Here is a 15508-nt window from a genome sequence, read left to right on the forward strand (position 1 = left end):
CCAATTTGGAAATCTTCCAACCAGATAAAGGCCTCCACAATCCCAAGGCTCTGCAATAATTTTACATCTTGACAGGATGGCTTCTTTTGCAATTGCCTGGTTAATTAAATAATATCAAGTTATTACAAAATGTAAAGTCATGTATTTAGGTGGCATAATTAATGGGATTTGAGTGGGAGATAAGTTATAATTGGTGGAGGATGAGTTGGTATGAGTGGAAGATGAGTTGTTAGGCATATATTCCTCCTAAATTTATGACCATTATACCCTCACTCTTGCCTATAAATAGACAATGCATTCAAGCCTATATGCACATCAAAATAGAGAGAAGAAAAAGAGAGTGAAAAGAGAGTAATCCCACAAAATTGTGAGGTATTTGTGATAGAGTAAATGAGATGTTTTCTCCTAATAATAAAGAGATTCTTAGTTGTTCTCCTATTATTCGAGAGAGGTTGTAATTCCTACATTACTTAGTAAAATCCTTCTATACTTGTTTGTGGACGTAGCCCAATTGGGTGAACCACGTAAATTCTTGTGTGTTCCATTTCTTATTTTATCTTGTCGGGTTTGCATGCCAACACCCTAACAGTGGTATCAGAGCCTTTTGGTTAGTGTTGTTAATACACAAAGTTATTTGTGCATATGGGCACTATTCACCTATACGACACTATTTATCTATACGGTACTATTCACATATATTACTATTGGCGTATATAGAAAGTCAGTGAGGTGATTAAATACAGTCTAGGAAGTTCTGTCTAAGGAGATTGGGTTTTAAGCGGGACTGTTTGTGACCCCTCCAATCTTTCTTGGGAACTTAGTAAAGTATTATTCACACGATACTATTTTTATATACGTTACAGACCTGTGAAACAGTGATAGCTGAATAGATCTCGGTGAATTCAATGGCAACAAAGTACGAGATTGAGTGATTTAATGGGAGCAATTTCTCACTGTGGAAAATAAGAATCAAGGCAATCTTAAGAAAAGACAATTGCTTGGCAGCAATTGGGGATCGTCCCGCGGAGATCACTGATGATGCAAAATGGAATGAGATGGATGGAAATGCTATTGCTAACATACATTTAGCATTAGCCGATGAAGTATTATCAAGTGTGGCGGAGAAGAAAACAGCTAAGGAGATATGAGAGACTCTATCAAAGTTATATGAGTCCAAGTCTTTACACAATAAGATTTTCTTAAAGCAGAGACTTTATACCCTTCGAATGGCAGAAACCACGTCGGTGACTGACCACATCAACACAATAAGAACTCTATTTTCACAACTCACTATATTGGGTCATCAAATAGAGGAAAATGAACGTGCAGAGCTTCTACTTCAAAGTCTTCCTGATTCGTATGATCAACTTATTATCAACTTGACCAATAATATCCTCTCAAACTATTTAGTCTTCGATATGATTTTTGTAAATGAACTTTTACTTGAAACCAATATTTTTCTCTTAATAAGTTTCGGTTTATTTAATTTAGTTTGATTACTTTATTTTATTTACCATATCATAGCTTAGATAACCTCAAAATTCTCAAATTTTGAATCATCTAGTATAAATATCTAAACTTGATTTTTCTAATGGGATTAACTCCTTATATGCTTTATTCTATTTTATTTATTTAAGTTAAAATAATTAATTTATATTACAAATATCGCAACAATTTACCTCATTGAGATTAACGGGAGGATTTTAGTTTTAGGGCTCGCTAAAATGGACTTGGTAAAATGGGGTCAAACATCACCGCGTGTGAGCGAGGACCGACGGTTTTGTGGCTGTTTGCTTGGTTGGTAGAGAAGACGTATTATTGATTATTGGATTGTCCTGCCAGTCACAATGTGCCGGATTGTAGTTTCGAGTCCTCACGATTCATGCACCTTGCTGCTATTGACAACATAACTTTCACACGGGACCCCATGACTAAGACCGCTGTGCCCATGCTTCAAAATTATTTATTGGCCAGGCAGATTGTCATTTTTATCAGTTGTATTGTATTCACACATCGATACATAGCCAGCCAGCGCTTTCTCCTCGTGGTTCTCTACTAATGGCCTGCACGAAATCAAGAAACAGAAGAAACACTAACCATGCGAAGCCAACGCCTCTTGGATGCTGGTAGGGGTATTGAAACTTTAACAAAATAGTCATGAGCATTAAAAGCCAAATAGATATCTCCTCCGTTCTTGTCATGAAGCCTGCGTAACGAATGGTTTGATAATGCAAGCAAGATACTACGACAAAAAATATAGAAGCAAATTGAACAATACAGAGAGAAGATGAGTACGATTTCTTACGTAAATGCAAGAAATTTGCTTTCGTAATTGTCCCAGTTGTTCTCATGCCATGTCACATCATTCTGCATAACACGTGCAGAAGAGTGTGTTGAGAGCTCTTTTATAAGTGCTAACATGTGAAATATATCATGGTTTCAAAATAAATGCATGTCGATTAAGTCACAGGTTAAAGGTGACTTGCTTTTCTGAGAAAATTGTGATGGGTAATTACTTGATGTGTCTGCCGAAGCTTTATAACCTCCGAGAAAAATCTGAAGAGACTACTCTTTTCAGCATCCAACTGTCCCAGAGGATTTTGTATTTAGAGATTAACTGGGTTAAAGTTGTCAAAAAGCAATAATAGATTACAAAAACTTACGAGCCCCCATTGGAAATTGTTGATAGAGGTGTCATGCCCGTAACTGTTGATATTTCCATAGGGAGGGTGTCTATATTCGTCCCCCATTAGCATCACCGGTGTTCCCTAGCATACAAACACACAATTTTACAACACTGAAGCATGTCCAACGAATTTTAAAACTAACCCTGAAATCTAATCTTGATGTAACACCACAGCCGGCAAAGTTTTTAGAGTCGGGTTTATGAAAAGGCTACAAATCCTAAAAATTCTACTTTCAGCAAGAGATGAAGTAGAGGATATGAAAAGACGCAGGAAAACCTAGCAGAAAAGCAAAGACATGAAATAACATGTGAATTAAAAACATCCAAACTGAATAAAGTTTCGAAGGCATGTTTTGTTTGCCTCTGCTGTACTGGGTAAGGAATAAGGTGGAACCAGTACGTGACACATGAACTCTGTAGTCTGTACTGTACCTGAGATATCATTAACGCTAAATGGAAGTTTTTCATTTGCAGAGAGCGTAAGACTTTAATATTACTATGTAGAAATAACAAAACTTGAGCTGCTTTTAACATGAGTAAATCTTATGTATAACAATGATACATTATTCTAGGTAAAATAATATAGATGGATGAAAGAATTGCAGATCTAGCAAGAATCATTATTCTTTGACATTAAGGTGCTTACTCTGTAGAGGTCGGCAGATCCAGCAACACGAGTAGCAAAACTCCCTTTCATAACAGAATCACCCTATAATATGCAACAACTATAAGTAAAAGAAAAAAAAAAAGACAAATAGAAATGTTCTCGGGTAAATTACAAGAAAAATCTGCTTCTCCCATTAAGAAACATGATCTTATTTCATGGTATGCAACAGAACTACACGGTCATCTGAGAACAGTATGAGGGAGAATAAACCATATCCATGCAGCAATAAAAGAAAAGGCAATTAACAAGAAAAGTAAAGGTCAATGAACAGGCAAAAGTTACATGAATTTGGATAATAAGATAATCATTAAAAGGATGAACAAGATATGAAAATTCTCAGCATAAAGAGGCAAGCCTGCTAGAATGGGATTGCAAGTATTAAAGTTTTAGAGCATTGGTTCTATAAAACAGTTCTAAAAATACAAAGTAATTCCATCAAAATCACTGAAATCCATTTGAAACCTTTCAAGCACGCCATCTCATTTCAAGACAAATCACTTTCAGTTCATGTTGCTATCTTGATGGACCCTTATTTCTGTGCTTGGTAAGCTATCGTTGATGTGAAAAAGCCATTCAATTCAGCCGCTCTGAATGAAAAACAAAAAACAAGCACAGATAAGGCGGAATCGCATTCCGAAAGAACTAGAAAAAATATAAAGCACACCAAATTCCATGCCATTCATATTATGTAATGAACTGAATACGTTCCGAACTGATAATGATAAAACCAGGAACAATATATCTCTATGATTGTGTTTATATATATTTTTTTTATTAATAGAAATATTCGGGTGAACTTAACATACTTAATTAATTTTATTATCTTTAAATTTAATGATTATTTAAACTTTTAGTAGCCGAGGTTCTCTCAAGATACACTTCTAAAATTTATGTATTTATACAGTATAAATATTTATTATTTAAAAATTCAAAAATAATAACAAATAAAAGTTACCTATCCCAATTTGGAAATCTTCCAACCAGATAAAGGCCTCCACAATCCCAAGGCTCTGCAATAATTTTACATCTTGACAGGATGGCTTCTTTTCCAATTGCCTGGTTAATTAAATAATATCAAGTTATTACAAAATGTAAAGTCATGTATTTAGGTGGTATAATTAATGGGATTTGAGTGGGAGATAAGTTATAATTGGTGGAGGATGAGTTGGTATGAGTGGAGGATGAGTTGTTAGGCATATATTCCTCCTAAATTTATGATCATTGTACCCTCACTCTTGCCTATAAATAGGCAATGCATTCAAGCCTATATGCACACCAAAATAGAGAGAAGAAAAAGAGAGTGAAAAGAGAGTAATCCCACAAAATTGTGAGGTATTTGTGATAGAGTAAATGAGATGTTTTCTCCTAATAATAAAGAGATTCTTAATTGTTCTCCTATTATTCGAGAGAGGTTGTAATTCCTACATTACTTAGTAAAATCCTTTTATACTTGTCTGTGGACGTAGCCCAATTGGGTGAACCACGTAAATTCTTGTGTGTTCCATTTCTTATTTTATCTTGTCGGGTTTGCATGCCAACACCCTAACAGTGGTATCAGAGCCTTTTGGTTAGTGTTGTTAATACACAAAGTTATTTGTGCATACGAGCACTATTCACCTATACGACACTATTTATCTATACGGTACTGTTCACATATGTTACTATTGGCGTATATAGAAAGTCAGTGCGGTGATTAAATACAGTCTAGGAAGTTCTGTCTAAGGAGATTGGGTTTTAAGCGGGACTGTTTGTGACCCCTCCAATCTTTCCTAGGAACTTAGTAAAGTATTATTCACACGATACTATTTTTATATACGTCACAGACCTGTGAAACAGTGATAGCTGAATAGATCTCGGTGAATTCAATGGCAGCAAAGTACGAGATTGAGTGATTTAATGGGAGCAATTTGTCACTGTGGAAAATGAGAATCAAGGCAATCTTAAGAAAAGACAATTGCTTGGCAGCAATTGGGGATCGACCCGCGAAGATCACTGATGATGCAAAATGGAATGAGATGGATGGAAATGCTATTGCTAACATACATTTAGCATTAGCCGATGAAGTATTATTAAGTGTGGCGGAGAAGAAAACAGCTAAGGAGATATGAGAGATTCTATCAAAGTTATATGAGTCCAAGTCTTTACACAATAAGATTTTCTTAAAGCGGAGACTTTATACCCTTCGAATGGCAAAAACCACGTCGGTGACTGACCACATCAACACAATAAGAACTCTATTTTCACAACTCACTACATTGGGTCATCAAATAGAGGAAAATGAACGTGCAGAGCTTCTACTTCAAAGTCTTCCTGATTTGTATGATCAACTTATTATCAACTTGACCAATAATATCCTCTCAAACTATTTAGTCTTCGATGATGTTGCAGCCGCTATCTTGGAAGAAGAAAATAGGCGCAAAAACAAAGGAGATAGAAATAGTTCAAACCAAGCAGAGGCGTTGTTGGTGTCAAGAGGAAGATCAACGAAGCGTGGCTCCAGTGGGAGTCAAAGGTAGGGGAGGTCCAAATCAAGAAGTAAGAAGACTGTGAAATGCTACAACTATGGCAAAAAGGGGCACTTCAAAAAGGATTGTTGGTTTAAAAAGGGTATAGAGAATACTGCAGAGTCATCAAAATCTCAAGGGTGTGTTGCGAGCACCTCAGAAGATGGAGATGTTTTATATAGTGAAACAGCGACAATCTCTACAGATACAGAAGAGCTCACTGAGGTCTGGCTAATGGATTCAGGAGCAACATGGCATATGACTCCTCATCGAGATTGGTTCCATACATATAAACCTATCTCTGGAGGCAAAGTGTTTATGGGTAATAATCATGCTTTAGAGATTATTGGTATTGGCACCATCAAATTGAAGATGTATGATGACTTAATTCGTACTATTTCAGAAGTGCGACATGTGAAAGACTTAAAGAAGAATCTTTTGTCCATAGGACAATTTGATAGTCTTGGCTGTAAGATCCGAACAAACAATGGAATTATGAAAATTATCAAAGGAGCACTGGTGGTTTTAAAGGCAAGAAAGACAGTTGCAAATATATTTGTATTAATGGGAGAAACACATCATGAAGCAGAAGCGTCAATCGCATCAGCCAGTCCTGCAGAAGAGAAGACGATGATGTGGCATCAAAAACTAGGTCACATATCATAGAAAGGTTTAAAGGTTCTCTCTGATCAGAAGTTACTCCCTGGGCTTACAAAGGTTACTTTACCTTTTTGTGAGCACTGTGTTACAAGTAAACAACATAGGCTGAAGTTTGGCACATCAACAACTAAGAGCAAATGCATCTTAGACCTGATTCACTCTGATGTTTGACAAGCACCAGTTGTATCCTTCGGAGGAGCAAGATACTTTGTATCATTCATAGATGACTTCTCTAGGAGATGTTCGGTGTATCCAATTAGAAGGAAGGCAGATGTGCTTACAGTCTTTAAAACTTTCAAAGCACGGGTGGAACTTGAATCTGAAAAGAAGATCAAGTGTTTGAGGACTGACAATGGAGGAGAATATACCAGTGATGAATTTAATAACTTCTGTCAACATGAAGGTATCAAAAGGCAGTTCACAACGACATACACTCCACAGCAAAATGGAGTGGCAGAGCAGATGAACAGAACTCTATTAGAAAGAACAAGAGCAATATTGAAGGCTGCAGGTCTAGGAAAATCATTCTGGGCAGAAGCAGTCAATACTGCCTGTTATGTGATAAATCAATCTCCATCAACTGCAATTGAGCTGAAAACACCGATGGAGATATGGACCGGAAAACCAGCTGATTATTCTCGATTGTATATATTTGGAAGTCCTATGTACATGATGTACAATACACAAGAAGTTAGCAAGCTGGATTCAAAATCCAGCAAATGTGTATTCTTGGTATATGCTGATGGAATGAAGGGGTATCGCTTGTGGGATCCCACTGCCCACAAGGTAGTTATCAGCAGAGATGTCATATTTGCAGAAGGTAAAATGCAAATGGAAGAGCATAATAGCATTATAAAGGAGACCACAACAGTCCATGTGGAAAATACTCAAAATCATGCTTCTTCTGAAGCTGTACCAGAGCATGAAGAGCAAGAACAAATAGAGTCTGAAACTCCTGAAGTTCGGCGGTCGACTCGTGAAAGAAGACCATCGACTTGGCACTCAGAATATGTTACTGAAAGTAACATTGCATACTATCTTCTAACAGAGGATGAAGAGCCATCAACTTTCCATGAGGCTATTAAAAGCACAGATGTATCTATGTGGATGACAGCAATGCAAGAGGAGATTGAAGCTTTGCACAAGAATAATACTTGGGATCTTGTTCTGCTACCACAAGGAAGAAAGGCCATTGGCAACAAATGGGTTTACAAGATAAAACGTGATGGCAATGATCAAGTGGAGCGATATCGTGCAAGATTAATGGTGAAAGGATATGCTCAGAAAGAAGGAATAGACTTCAATGAGATATTTTCTCCAGTGGTACGACTTACGACAATCAGAGTAGTCTTAGCAATGTGTGTTATATTTGATCTTCACTTGGAGCAGTTAGACGTGAAAACTGCATTTCTTCATGGAAAACTTGAAAAAGAAATTTATATGCTCTAACCAGAGGGTTTTGCTGAAATAGGCAAAGAGAACTTGGTTTGCAGGTTGAACAAATCTCTATACGGTCTCAAGTAGGCGCCGAGGTGTTGGTACAAGAGATTTGATTCCTTCATAATTAGCCTTGGGTACAACAGACTCAGTTCAGACCATTGTACGTATTACAAGAGGTTTGAAGAAGATTTCATCATTTTGTTGTTATACATGGATGACATGTTGGTGATAGGCCCCAACAAAGATCGAGTCCAAGAATTGAAGATACAGTTGGCTAGGGAGTTTGATATGAAGGACTTGGGACCAGCAAACAAGATTCTAGGGATGGAAATTTACTAAGACAGAAGTAAGAGGAAGATTTGGCTTTCTCAGAAGAATTATTTGAAGAAAATCTTGCGACGCTTCAACATGCAAGATTGCAAGCCAATTTCCACCCCACTTCCTATTAATTTCAAATTATCCTCAAGTATGTCTCCTAGCAATGAAGCGGAGAGGATGGAGATGTCTCGAGTACCGTATGCATCAGTAGTGGGAAGTTTAATGTTTGCCATGATATGTACAAGACCAGACATTGCACAAGCAGTGGAAGCAGCTAGTCGATATATGACAAATCCTGGTAGAGAGCATTGAAATACTATTAAGAGGATCTTGAGATACATCAAGGATACCTCAGATGTTGCATTATGTTATGGAGGATCAGAATTTACGATCAAAGGTTATGTTGACTCAGATTTTGCTGGTGACCTTGAGAAAAGAAAATCCATTACAAGCTATGTGTTCATAATTGCAAGAGGAGCTGTGAGCTGGGTTTCTAAACTTCAGACTGTTGTAGCTTTGTCCATAATAGAAGCTGAGTACATGGCAGCTACACAAGCTTGTAAAGAAGCAATATGAATGAAGAAACTTATGGAGGAGCTCAGGCACAAACAAGAGAATATTCTTTTGTATTGTGATAGTCAAAGTGCCTTGCATATTGCAAGGAATCCATCATTTCATTCAAGAACAAAACACATAGATGTTCAGTATCACTTTGTTCGCGAAGTGGTGGAAGATGGAAGTGTGGATTTTCAGAAGATTCACACAAAGGAAAACCCAGCAGATGCTTTGACCAAACCGGTCAATACTGATAAGTATATATGGTGCAGATCCTCTTATGGCCTAACAAAAACGTAAACAACATGAAGATGACAAGTATAGAAAGGATAGAAGAAGAATCACAGATAATCAAGTGTGAAGACTTGATTAAATCATCAAAGTCTTCAAGTGGGAGAATGTAAAGTCATGTATTTAGGTGACATAATTAATGGCATTTGAGTGGGAGATGAGTTGTAATCGGTGGAGGATGAGTTGGTATGAGTGGAGGATGAGTTGTTAGACATATATTCCTCCTAAATTTATGACCATTATACCCTCACTCTTGCTTATAAATAGGCAATGCATTCAAGCCTATATGCACACCAAAATAGAGAGAAGAAGAAGAGAGTGAAAAGAGAGTGAAAAGAGAGTAATCCCACAAAATTGTGAGGTATTTGTGATAGAGTAAGTGAGGTGTTTTCTCCTAATAATAGAGAGATTCTTAGTTGTTCTCCTATTATTCGAGAGAGGTTGTAATTCCTACATTACTTAGTAAAATCCTTCTATACTTGTCTGTGGACGTAACCCAATTGGATGAACCACGTAAATTCTTGTGTGTTCCATTTCTTATTTTATCTTGTTTCTTATCTTTTATTTTGTCGGGTTTGTATTCCAGCACCCTAACACAAAATTCACTGTTTTGACTATATAAGCCAAAAGACCACATGAATGCGTGTTAAGAACCTATCAACATTCTAAAGTAATGGCCTGGCCTTTTCCAATAAAAATTACACCCAACGTTCTGCTTGTGCAACAAACTGCGTTTGGCGCTACGATGCTGTTTATAGATATTTGGTTAGATATTAGCTATATTTTTATTGTTGCAGGTTTCATTTGAAACTGAGGTTCAAACTTAATTTCTTGAAAGACCATCGTTTTTCGTGAGATCGTGCTCTCCTCTCTCCTTCACCAATTGTACAGATAATTAATCATTACACAAATTTCACACAACAACAGAGAGGTCTCCATTCTTAAGATCCAGAAAAATCCTGTAATTTTTCAATTTTTCATCCTTGTTCCCCTTTGTTTCCTTTTCTTACCTCTTGCCAAACGGCAATGAAACCATTGCAAATTTTTTTCAAAACAACCCTCTCGTCTCCATTGTTGTTTGCCTTTTCCTTTTATATTTTCCAGTCTCCACTATTCTATAAAATAAACAATGAAGAGTAAATAGTAAACAGTGAAGGAGAGTGAAGAACAATGAAAAACGTCTTTATTATTAATATTCAAACTTAAATGTATTTAACTGGCTTCATCTAGTAAAATAAAAATTTTAAAATTTTTTAAATATTATATTTTATTTAAAAAGCTAGTATTTAATATTATTAAATAACACTATATAATTATATTAGAAAGAAATCACACGATAACGTAACATTTGTATAATTTGATCGCAATTCTAATTTTATTCCTAATGATATTTTACGCGATGTTGTTGCACACTCAGAAAACCATGAAAACTGTAGTTATTATCGGATAAAATTGGAGATAGTTTAATGAAACAATAAAAAATATTTTATATAAAATATTATTTCTGTAGTTATTATCGGATAAAATTGGAGATAGTTTAATGAAACAATAAAAAATATTTTATATAAAATATTATTTATTTCATGATATAATAATAGTAGTTAAATCTATAACATTTCAATTAAAAACTATTAATATTAATATATGTTTTTTTAGTTATTTTATAACCTTAATTTAAAAAATATTCTTAACCAAATATATTAAACTATTTTTTTTATTTAATCTTAATTTTAATTACAATTTTAATTAAAAATATATTTCAACAAATCAATCTCAATTAAAAATAATTTTTTTAAAATTATAATAATAAAAACAATCATAATACCTCTAGACTCGTTTCAAAATCATGTTCTTCTATGCAAATTAAAAGAATATCAATTCACTTCTGACAAATATAAATTCAGACGGGCAAAAACCTCTCAGGAGCGTCAAGTGGAGACCCATTTATTCCTCGGCAGAGTACACTGGCAAGGTCACATCTAAATCCATCCACATGATGTTCAATGACCCTGCATTTAGTAAAAGAGGAAGAATGAGAAATAAATCATACAGGAACAGGCACTGACAGAACAGAACAGAAAACAATATATGCATGCAACATAAACAGTCCCAGGTCCTCGAGGGTGAAGGATCGCTAAGGAATAAGGTCAACTTAATGTGTTCCCTAGACAGAAGACAAACACTACAGTTGAAGCAATAATTTCAAAACTCCTACAGAGGAAATATGTTGAAAAGGCATTTGCTTCCTTGTTGCTTTAAGTTCAACAATCATGTAAGCTTATTCCAGATTTCATCTGAATCAGCAAGAAATACCACAGGTCCTAATCTAATAACCTTAACTTTGTGAACCATATCATCTTTCAGGAAATTATCATGCGATATTATAAAAGCAAACAGGATTTGGATGGCCCAACAGAACTGAAAAAATCTGTCATGTTTTATACAAAAACTCTGATGCTCTTGTCGCTTATAGTGCTGAAATAAAGTTATTGGCCCATCTCAATAAGAGAATCAGTAGGGCCTTCAAAAAGGGAAAATACTTCAGCATATAGGAGAGAACACGGAGTCTTCTTCCAGTTTACTCCTCTTCAAACTGCACTTGAAAAAAACAATCAAAATAAGAAGCTTCAAGTTTCAGTTTTTGGAGGGAAGCAGAAGCAGATGTGATTTAGTAAACTTATCCTTTCTCCAAATTTGTAAAAGATGGAGCTCTGAACGATCCTCAAAACCCCACTTGGCCAACAAACTAGAAAACTTCAAGTTCACCCTGAATTACATAGTAAATTCTCCACAAATGCTTCATCAGCACATATTCATGGGATCTCTCGGATTCTTTTCGAACATGGAACAAATTACTAACCTCTTAGTCCTAAACTGTCTAGTTTGGGTGTCCGTTACTCTCTTTTTCCTGTTCTTGGTGTAGTGTACCATAAATAAGGAAATTTTAACCGGTGATTGAAGCATCACAAGAGGCCAAATGAGCAAAATTTATTTGGTATTGTTCAAGGTGGTTTGGATCCTGTACTAAGGTGAATTTACTTAAACTGCTCTCTTTGCTTGGTGCGTATTCTATTCTCTTCTGTTTTTTTTTTTTTTTAAATATTTTGCTGCTGGTATAACTTACCATTGTCTGTCTAACCAAATAATCAGGGATATATGTGTTAGAGGCTTGGTGGAGAGGAATTTACCTGGATATGTTCATTCATTCTTTTGTAGGATAACGTTAATTCAGCAGTTAAAGGTTATGCGGACAGAATTACTGATTTATCTATCATCATTCATTTTGGTCCTTCCTTTTTATTGCTAGCGCCCTTGAGCTTGATCGGTGTTTTGAACCATTGAATTTATTCATGGCACATGGCTTAACAAATTTCAAGCGATCCCTTTGTTGCTTGCTTTGCAGAAAAAAATAACGCAAGGAAATTAGATGAAATGTCATTTTCCAAAATCAAACTAGGTAGCTTTATATGTCAAGTTATCCATTACTACTTATTACATTATGTAGAACCATTTTACAGACGCAAGTCGTGGGTGTTAAATGTAGTTAGCTGTCACTGTCAAATCCATCAAATTCTCTAATTATAGAATACAAAGTTATTCCCTTTGAAAGCCTGCAAATGTATCATTACTTTCTGTGAGATAGAGCAGCTTATTGCTTGTTCAATCTCAGGTCTCTCGGTACTTAATGCTTGTTATTATTTTTTCACTTGTAGATGTTCTTTTTATTGTTTTATTTAACTTCAATTTATGTTCTGAGATTGTTTTATTAAAATTAACTGAGTTGTTTTATCAAAATTAACTGAGTTTGCTTCTTTGACAGCTATAAAGATTCATTTTGGCGAGTTGTTGCTCAGTGTACTGCTCTGATGCCTGAAGATAAACCACGATGTGTGATGGTAAAAACAACATTTATTATTTTAACTTGCGTTCTTTAAACTTGGTTGATTGAGGAATTGTTAGCTGCTTTGCTTTTCTAATTTGTCTTTCATTTATACTTACCTGCACTCAGGGTGTTGGTTATCCACTGGATATTGTAGTTTGCAGTGCTTTAGGTGCTGACATATATGACTCTGTTTGTCCCACTCGTACTGCTCGTTTTGGCACAGCTCTTGTACCAGAGGTGATGTTTTCTTGTTTTCTTTTTCTTAAAATATGTGAACTGAATTTCGAAAACACTATGAAGACCAAATCTTCACACTGTTCAAGATGCTGCTGCTTTGATGCGCTATAACCATACATTTCAATGGACTTGTTTTGTTATGGTTTCTGGCTTTAATCAAATAGTACTTTCTATTTTCTTTTTGTACTGGATTTTCCTGTCTTTCAGTTATTATAAACAGGTGAACCTGGGCCATTGGGTTTAAGAGGCCATTTGAATTGTGTATGCTGTATTCTATGCCTTTTGTTTTGGCAGAATCTTTGCCTAGTCTACTACGCTGAATATGTTTGAGTGATTTGTTTATCTATATTCATCCAAATTTTTCTTGTTTCTGTTTGACCCTGGTAGTGAATTATGTTTCACCTTGTCTTTTGAAACAAATGTAAATCGTATCTGTGCACTCTTCATGCTTTGGAGTCGTTTGTATCTAATAACTTGCAGCTTTATAAGCAGTGTTTGCTTCGCTAGGAAATACTTCATGTTACCACATCATGAACTTTTTATAAAATAATTACTGTGGACTTACTTTAACAGTATATTGCTGTAAATGTCCGTTCTAATCAATTGAAAAATAAACCCAGTTTTAGTTGAAGCTTCTGACATCGAAGCACTTCATGCAGGGATTGCTGAAACTTAAACACAAATCAATGGCCGAGGATACTCGTCCCATTGATCCAACATGTGCTTGCATGGTATTTGAGTCGTGGAACATTCATTGTCTTGAGCTGTTAGTCTATTAATTGGTGTCATAGTATAATCTGCATTGATCTTTTTTGTAGTGTTACACTATAATCTCTGCCTTGATCTTTGTCTTCCCCTGCAGGTTTGTATGAATTATACATGGGCATACATCCATTGTCTTGTTACAAAAGATGCTATGGGATCACAGCTTCTGTCATACCACAATTTGAATTGCATGTTGCCGTTACAAACATAAATAATAGCTTCTTTCTGTGAGTTTCGTTATATCTTGTAATTGAGACTGTTGTTCCTTCAAAATTTGTAGCTTAGCAGAAATCTACACAGTTCGATAATTGTGTTGAGAGTAGTTTTTGCACATATTGTTTACTTTCAAGAGAACAATTGTATTGCAAACTCTAATGAATACACACATCAGTGTTCCATATATATAAATAACTTGTGAAGTCTATTATAGAAAAGAAAGCTTAAGTTAAAGGATATATTTTCTAACGGTTATAAGCTTGAAAACAGAGACAACAAACACAAACAATTTTTCTTATTTTTCTTAGCCATTACATGCTTGATTGTTGGTGATTAGTACTTAAAAGTATATTTTTATCAAAGTTTTATATTATTATTTTATACTTGAAGTATTAATAATTTCTTAACTAAAGTATATTTTATAATAACATGTTTAATAATATAAGATACCTTTAATTTATGGTAAATGTTCATCTTAAATGCAAGCCTATCATATAAATCAAAAGATTAATTAATGAGTTTAACTACTGAAATTGATAAAACACAGAGAGAGCTAAGCTTAGAAAGAGATGTTGGTTCAGTCCAAACTAGATCACCATTCGATTATTGGATCATAACAGGAGTTGTAGAACTTGGATTTAGATCTGATTTATATGTTTGGAAAGCTAAGACATAAGCCTAAAACTTTCATAAGAGTTCAAGATTTAAAAGTGTCATTTGTAAATTCAAATGATAGCAACAACGAAAAAGTCATAATCTGTCTTGCAACTTAGATACTGTTTAGTGTTCAGCTCATATCTCAAGTTCTAAAAGTGCAAATGTGTTGATTCTAGTTTTGTTGGAAAGCTGAGACAATTTTCCAGAATTTTCACGAGGAATATATGTTCAAATTTTGATGTTAACAATTATGTTTTGTTCAAAAAAAAAAGATAAGAATTGTCACCAAGTCAAGATGTGGTCATGCACTCAACAATTAGTCATCAAATCAATAATTCTGAATTTTGACCTAAAAAAGAAGCATTTGCTATGCATTTAGGCATCTTGGTTGTTGACATGACCAAAAGATTGATGTCTTCTCCTAAGTGTAGGAGTGTAGAAGTAATAAATAATCCAACAAGACCGAGATCGAATCATAGGAAGGTTAATTGTATAAATTATAGATAACAATAATACTACAACAACAATAACAACAATAGTAGTAATAGTAATAGTAATAATAATATTAATAGTAATAGTAAAGAAGAAAAATAAGAAGAAGAAGAAGAAGAAGAAGAAGAAGTTGATAA

At 34.9% G+C, this 15508-nt stretch overlaps 1 protein-coding gene and 1 long non-coding RNA gene across 4 annotated transcripts; one reads left to right on the plus strand and one right to left on the minus strand.

Moving 5' to 3' along the window:
• Positions 1–1302: 1302 nt before the first annotated feature.
• LOC105118637 (uncharacterized) lies at positions 1303–5770 on the minus strand. The gene is made up of 3 exons (XR_840991.1): positions 5717–5770; positions 5170–5178; positions 1303–1394 (listed from the first exon to the last, which is right to left on the minus strand). It is a non-coding gene; the product is annotated as an uncharacterized LOC105118637 (long non-coding RNA).
• A 6885-nt stretch (positions 5771–12655) lies between these two features.
• On the plus strand, positions 12656–14483 carry LOC105118638 (probable queuine tRNA-ribosyltransferase). Of its 3 annotated transcripts, none has more exons than XM_011016621.1 (5): positions 12656–12791; positions 12942–13017; positions 13131–13241; positions 13901–14007; positions 14104–14483. In XM_011016621.1, exons 2-5 carry the CDS (start codon positions 12988–12990, stop codon positions 14111–14113), a joined length of 258 nt encoding a protein of 85 aa, XP_011014923.1. In that variant the 5' UTR covers positions 12656–12791; positions 12942–12987; the 3' UTR covers positions 14114–14483. The 3 variants fall into 3 exon arrangements, with proteins under 3 accessions (XP_011014923.1, XP_011014922.1, XP_011014921.1); XM_011016620.1 differs by having other exon boundaries at positions 12659–12799; positions 13901–13972; positions 14104–14479; XM_011016619.1 differs by having other exon boundaries at positions 12659–12791; positions 13901–13972; positions 14104–14479.
• Positions 14484–15508: the final 1025 nt, after the last annotated feature.

This window comes from Populus euphratica, unplaced genomic scaffold, assembly GCF_000495115.2.
Source record: "Populus euphratica unplaced genomic scaffold, PopEup_1.0 scaffold2099.1, whole genome shotgun sequence".
Taxonomy (NCBI): domain Eukaryota; kingdom Viridiplantae; phylum Streptophyta; class Magnoliopsida; order Malpighiales; family Salicaceae; genus Populus; species Populus euphratica.

Bases quoted from the DNA above. Each gene is read 5' to 3' on its own strand.
- LOC105118638 (XM_011016620.1), top strand. From the start codon at position 12,988: ATGCCTGAAGATAAACCACGATGTGTGATG. The intron at 13,018-13,130 runs GTAAAAACAACA...ACCTGCACTCAG, and splicing joins ATAAACCACGATGTGTGATG to GGTGTTGGTTATCCACTGGA. The intron at 13,973-14,103 runs GTATTTGAGTCG...CTTCCCCTGCAG, and splicing joins ATCCAACATGTGCTTGCATG to GTTTGTATGAATTATACATG.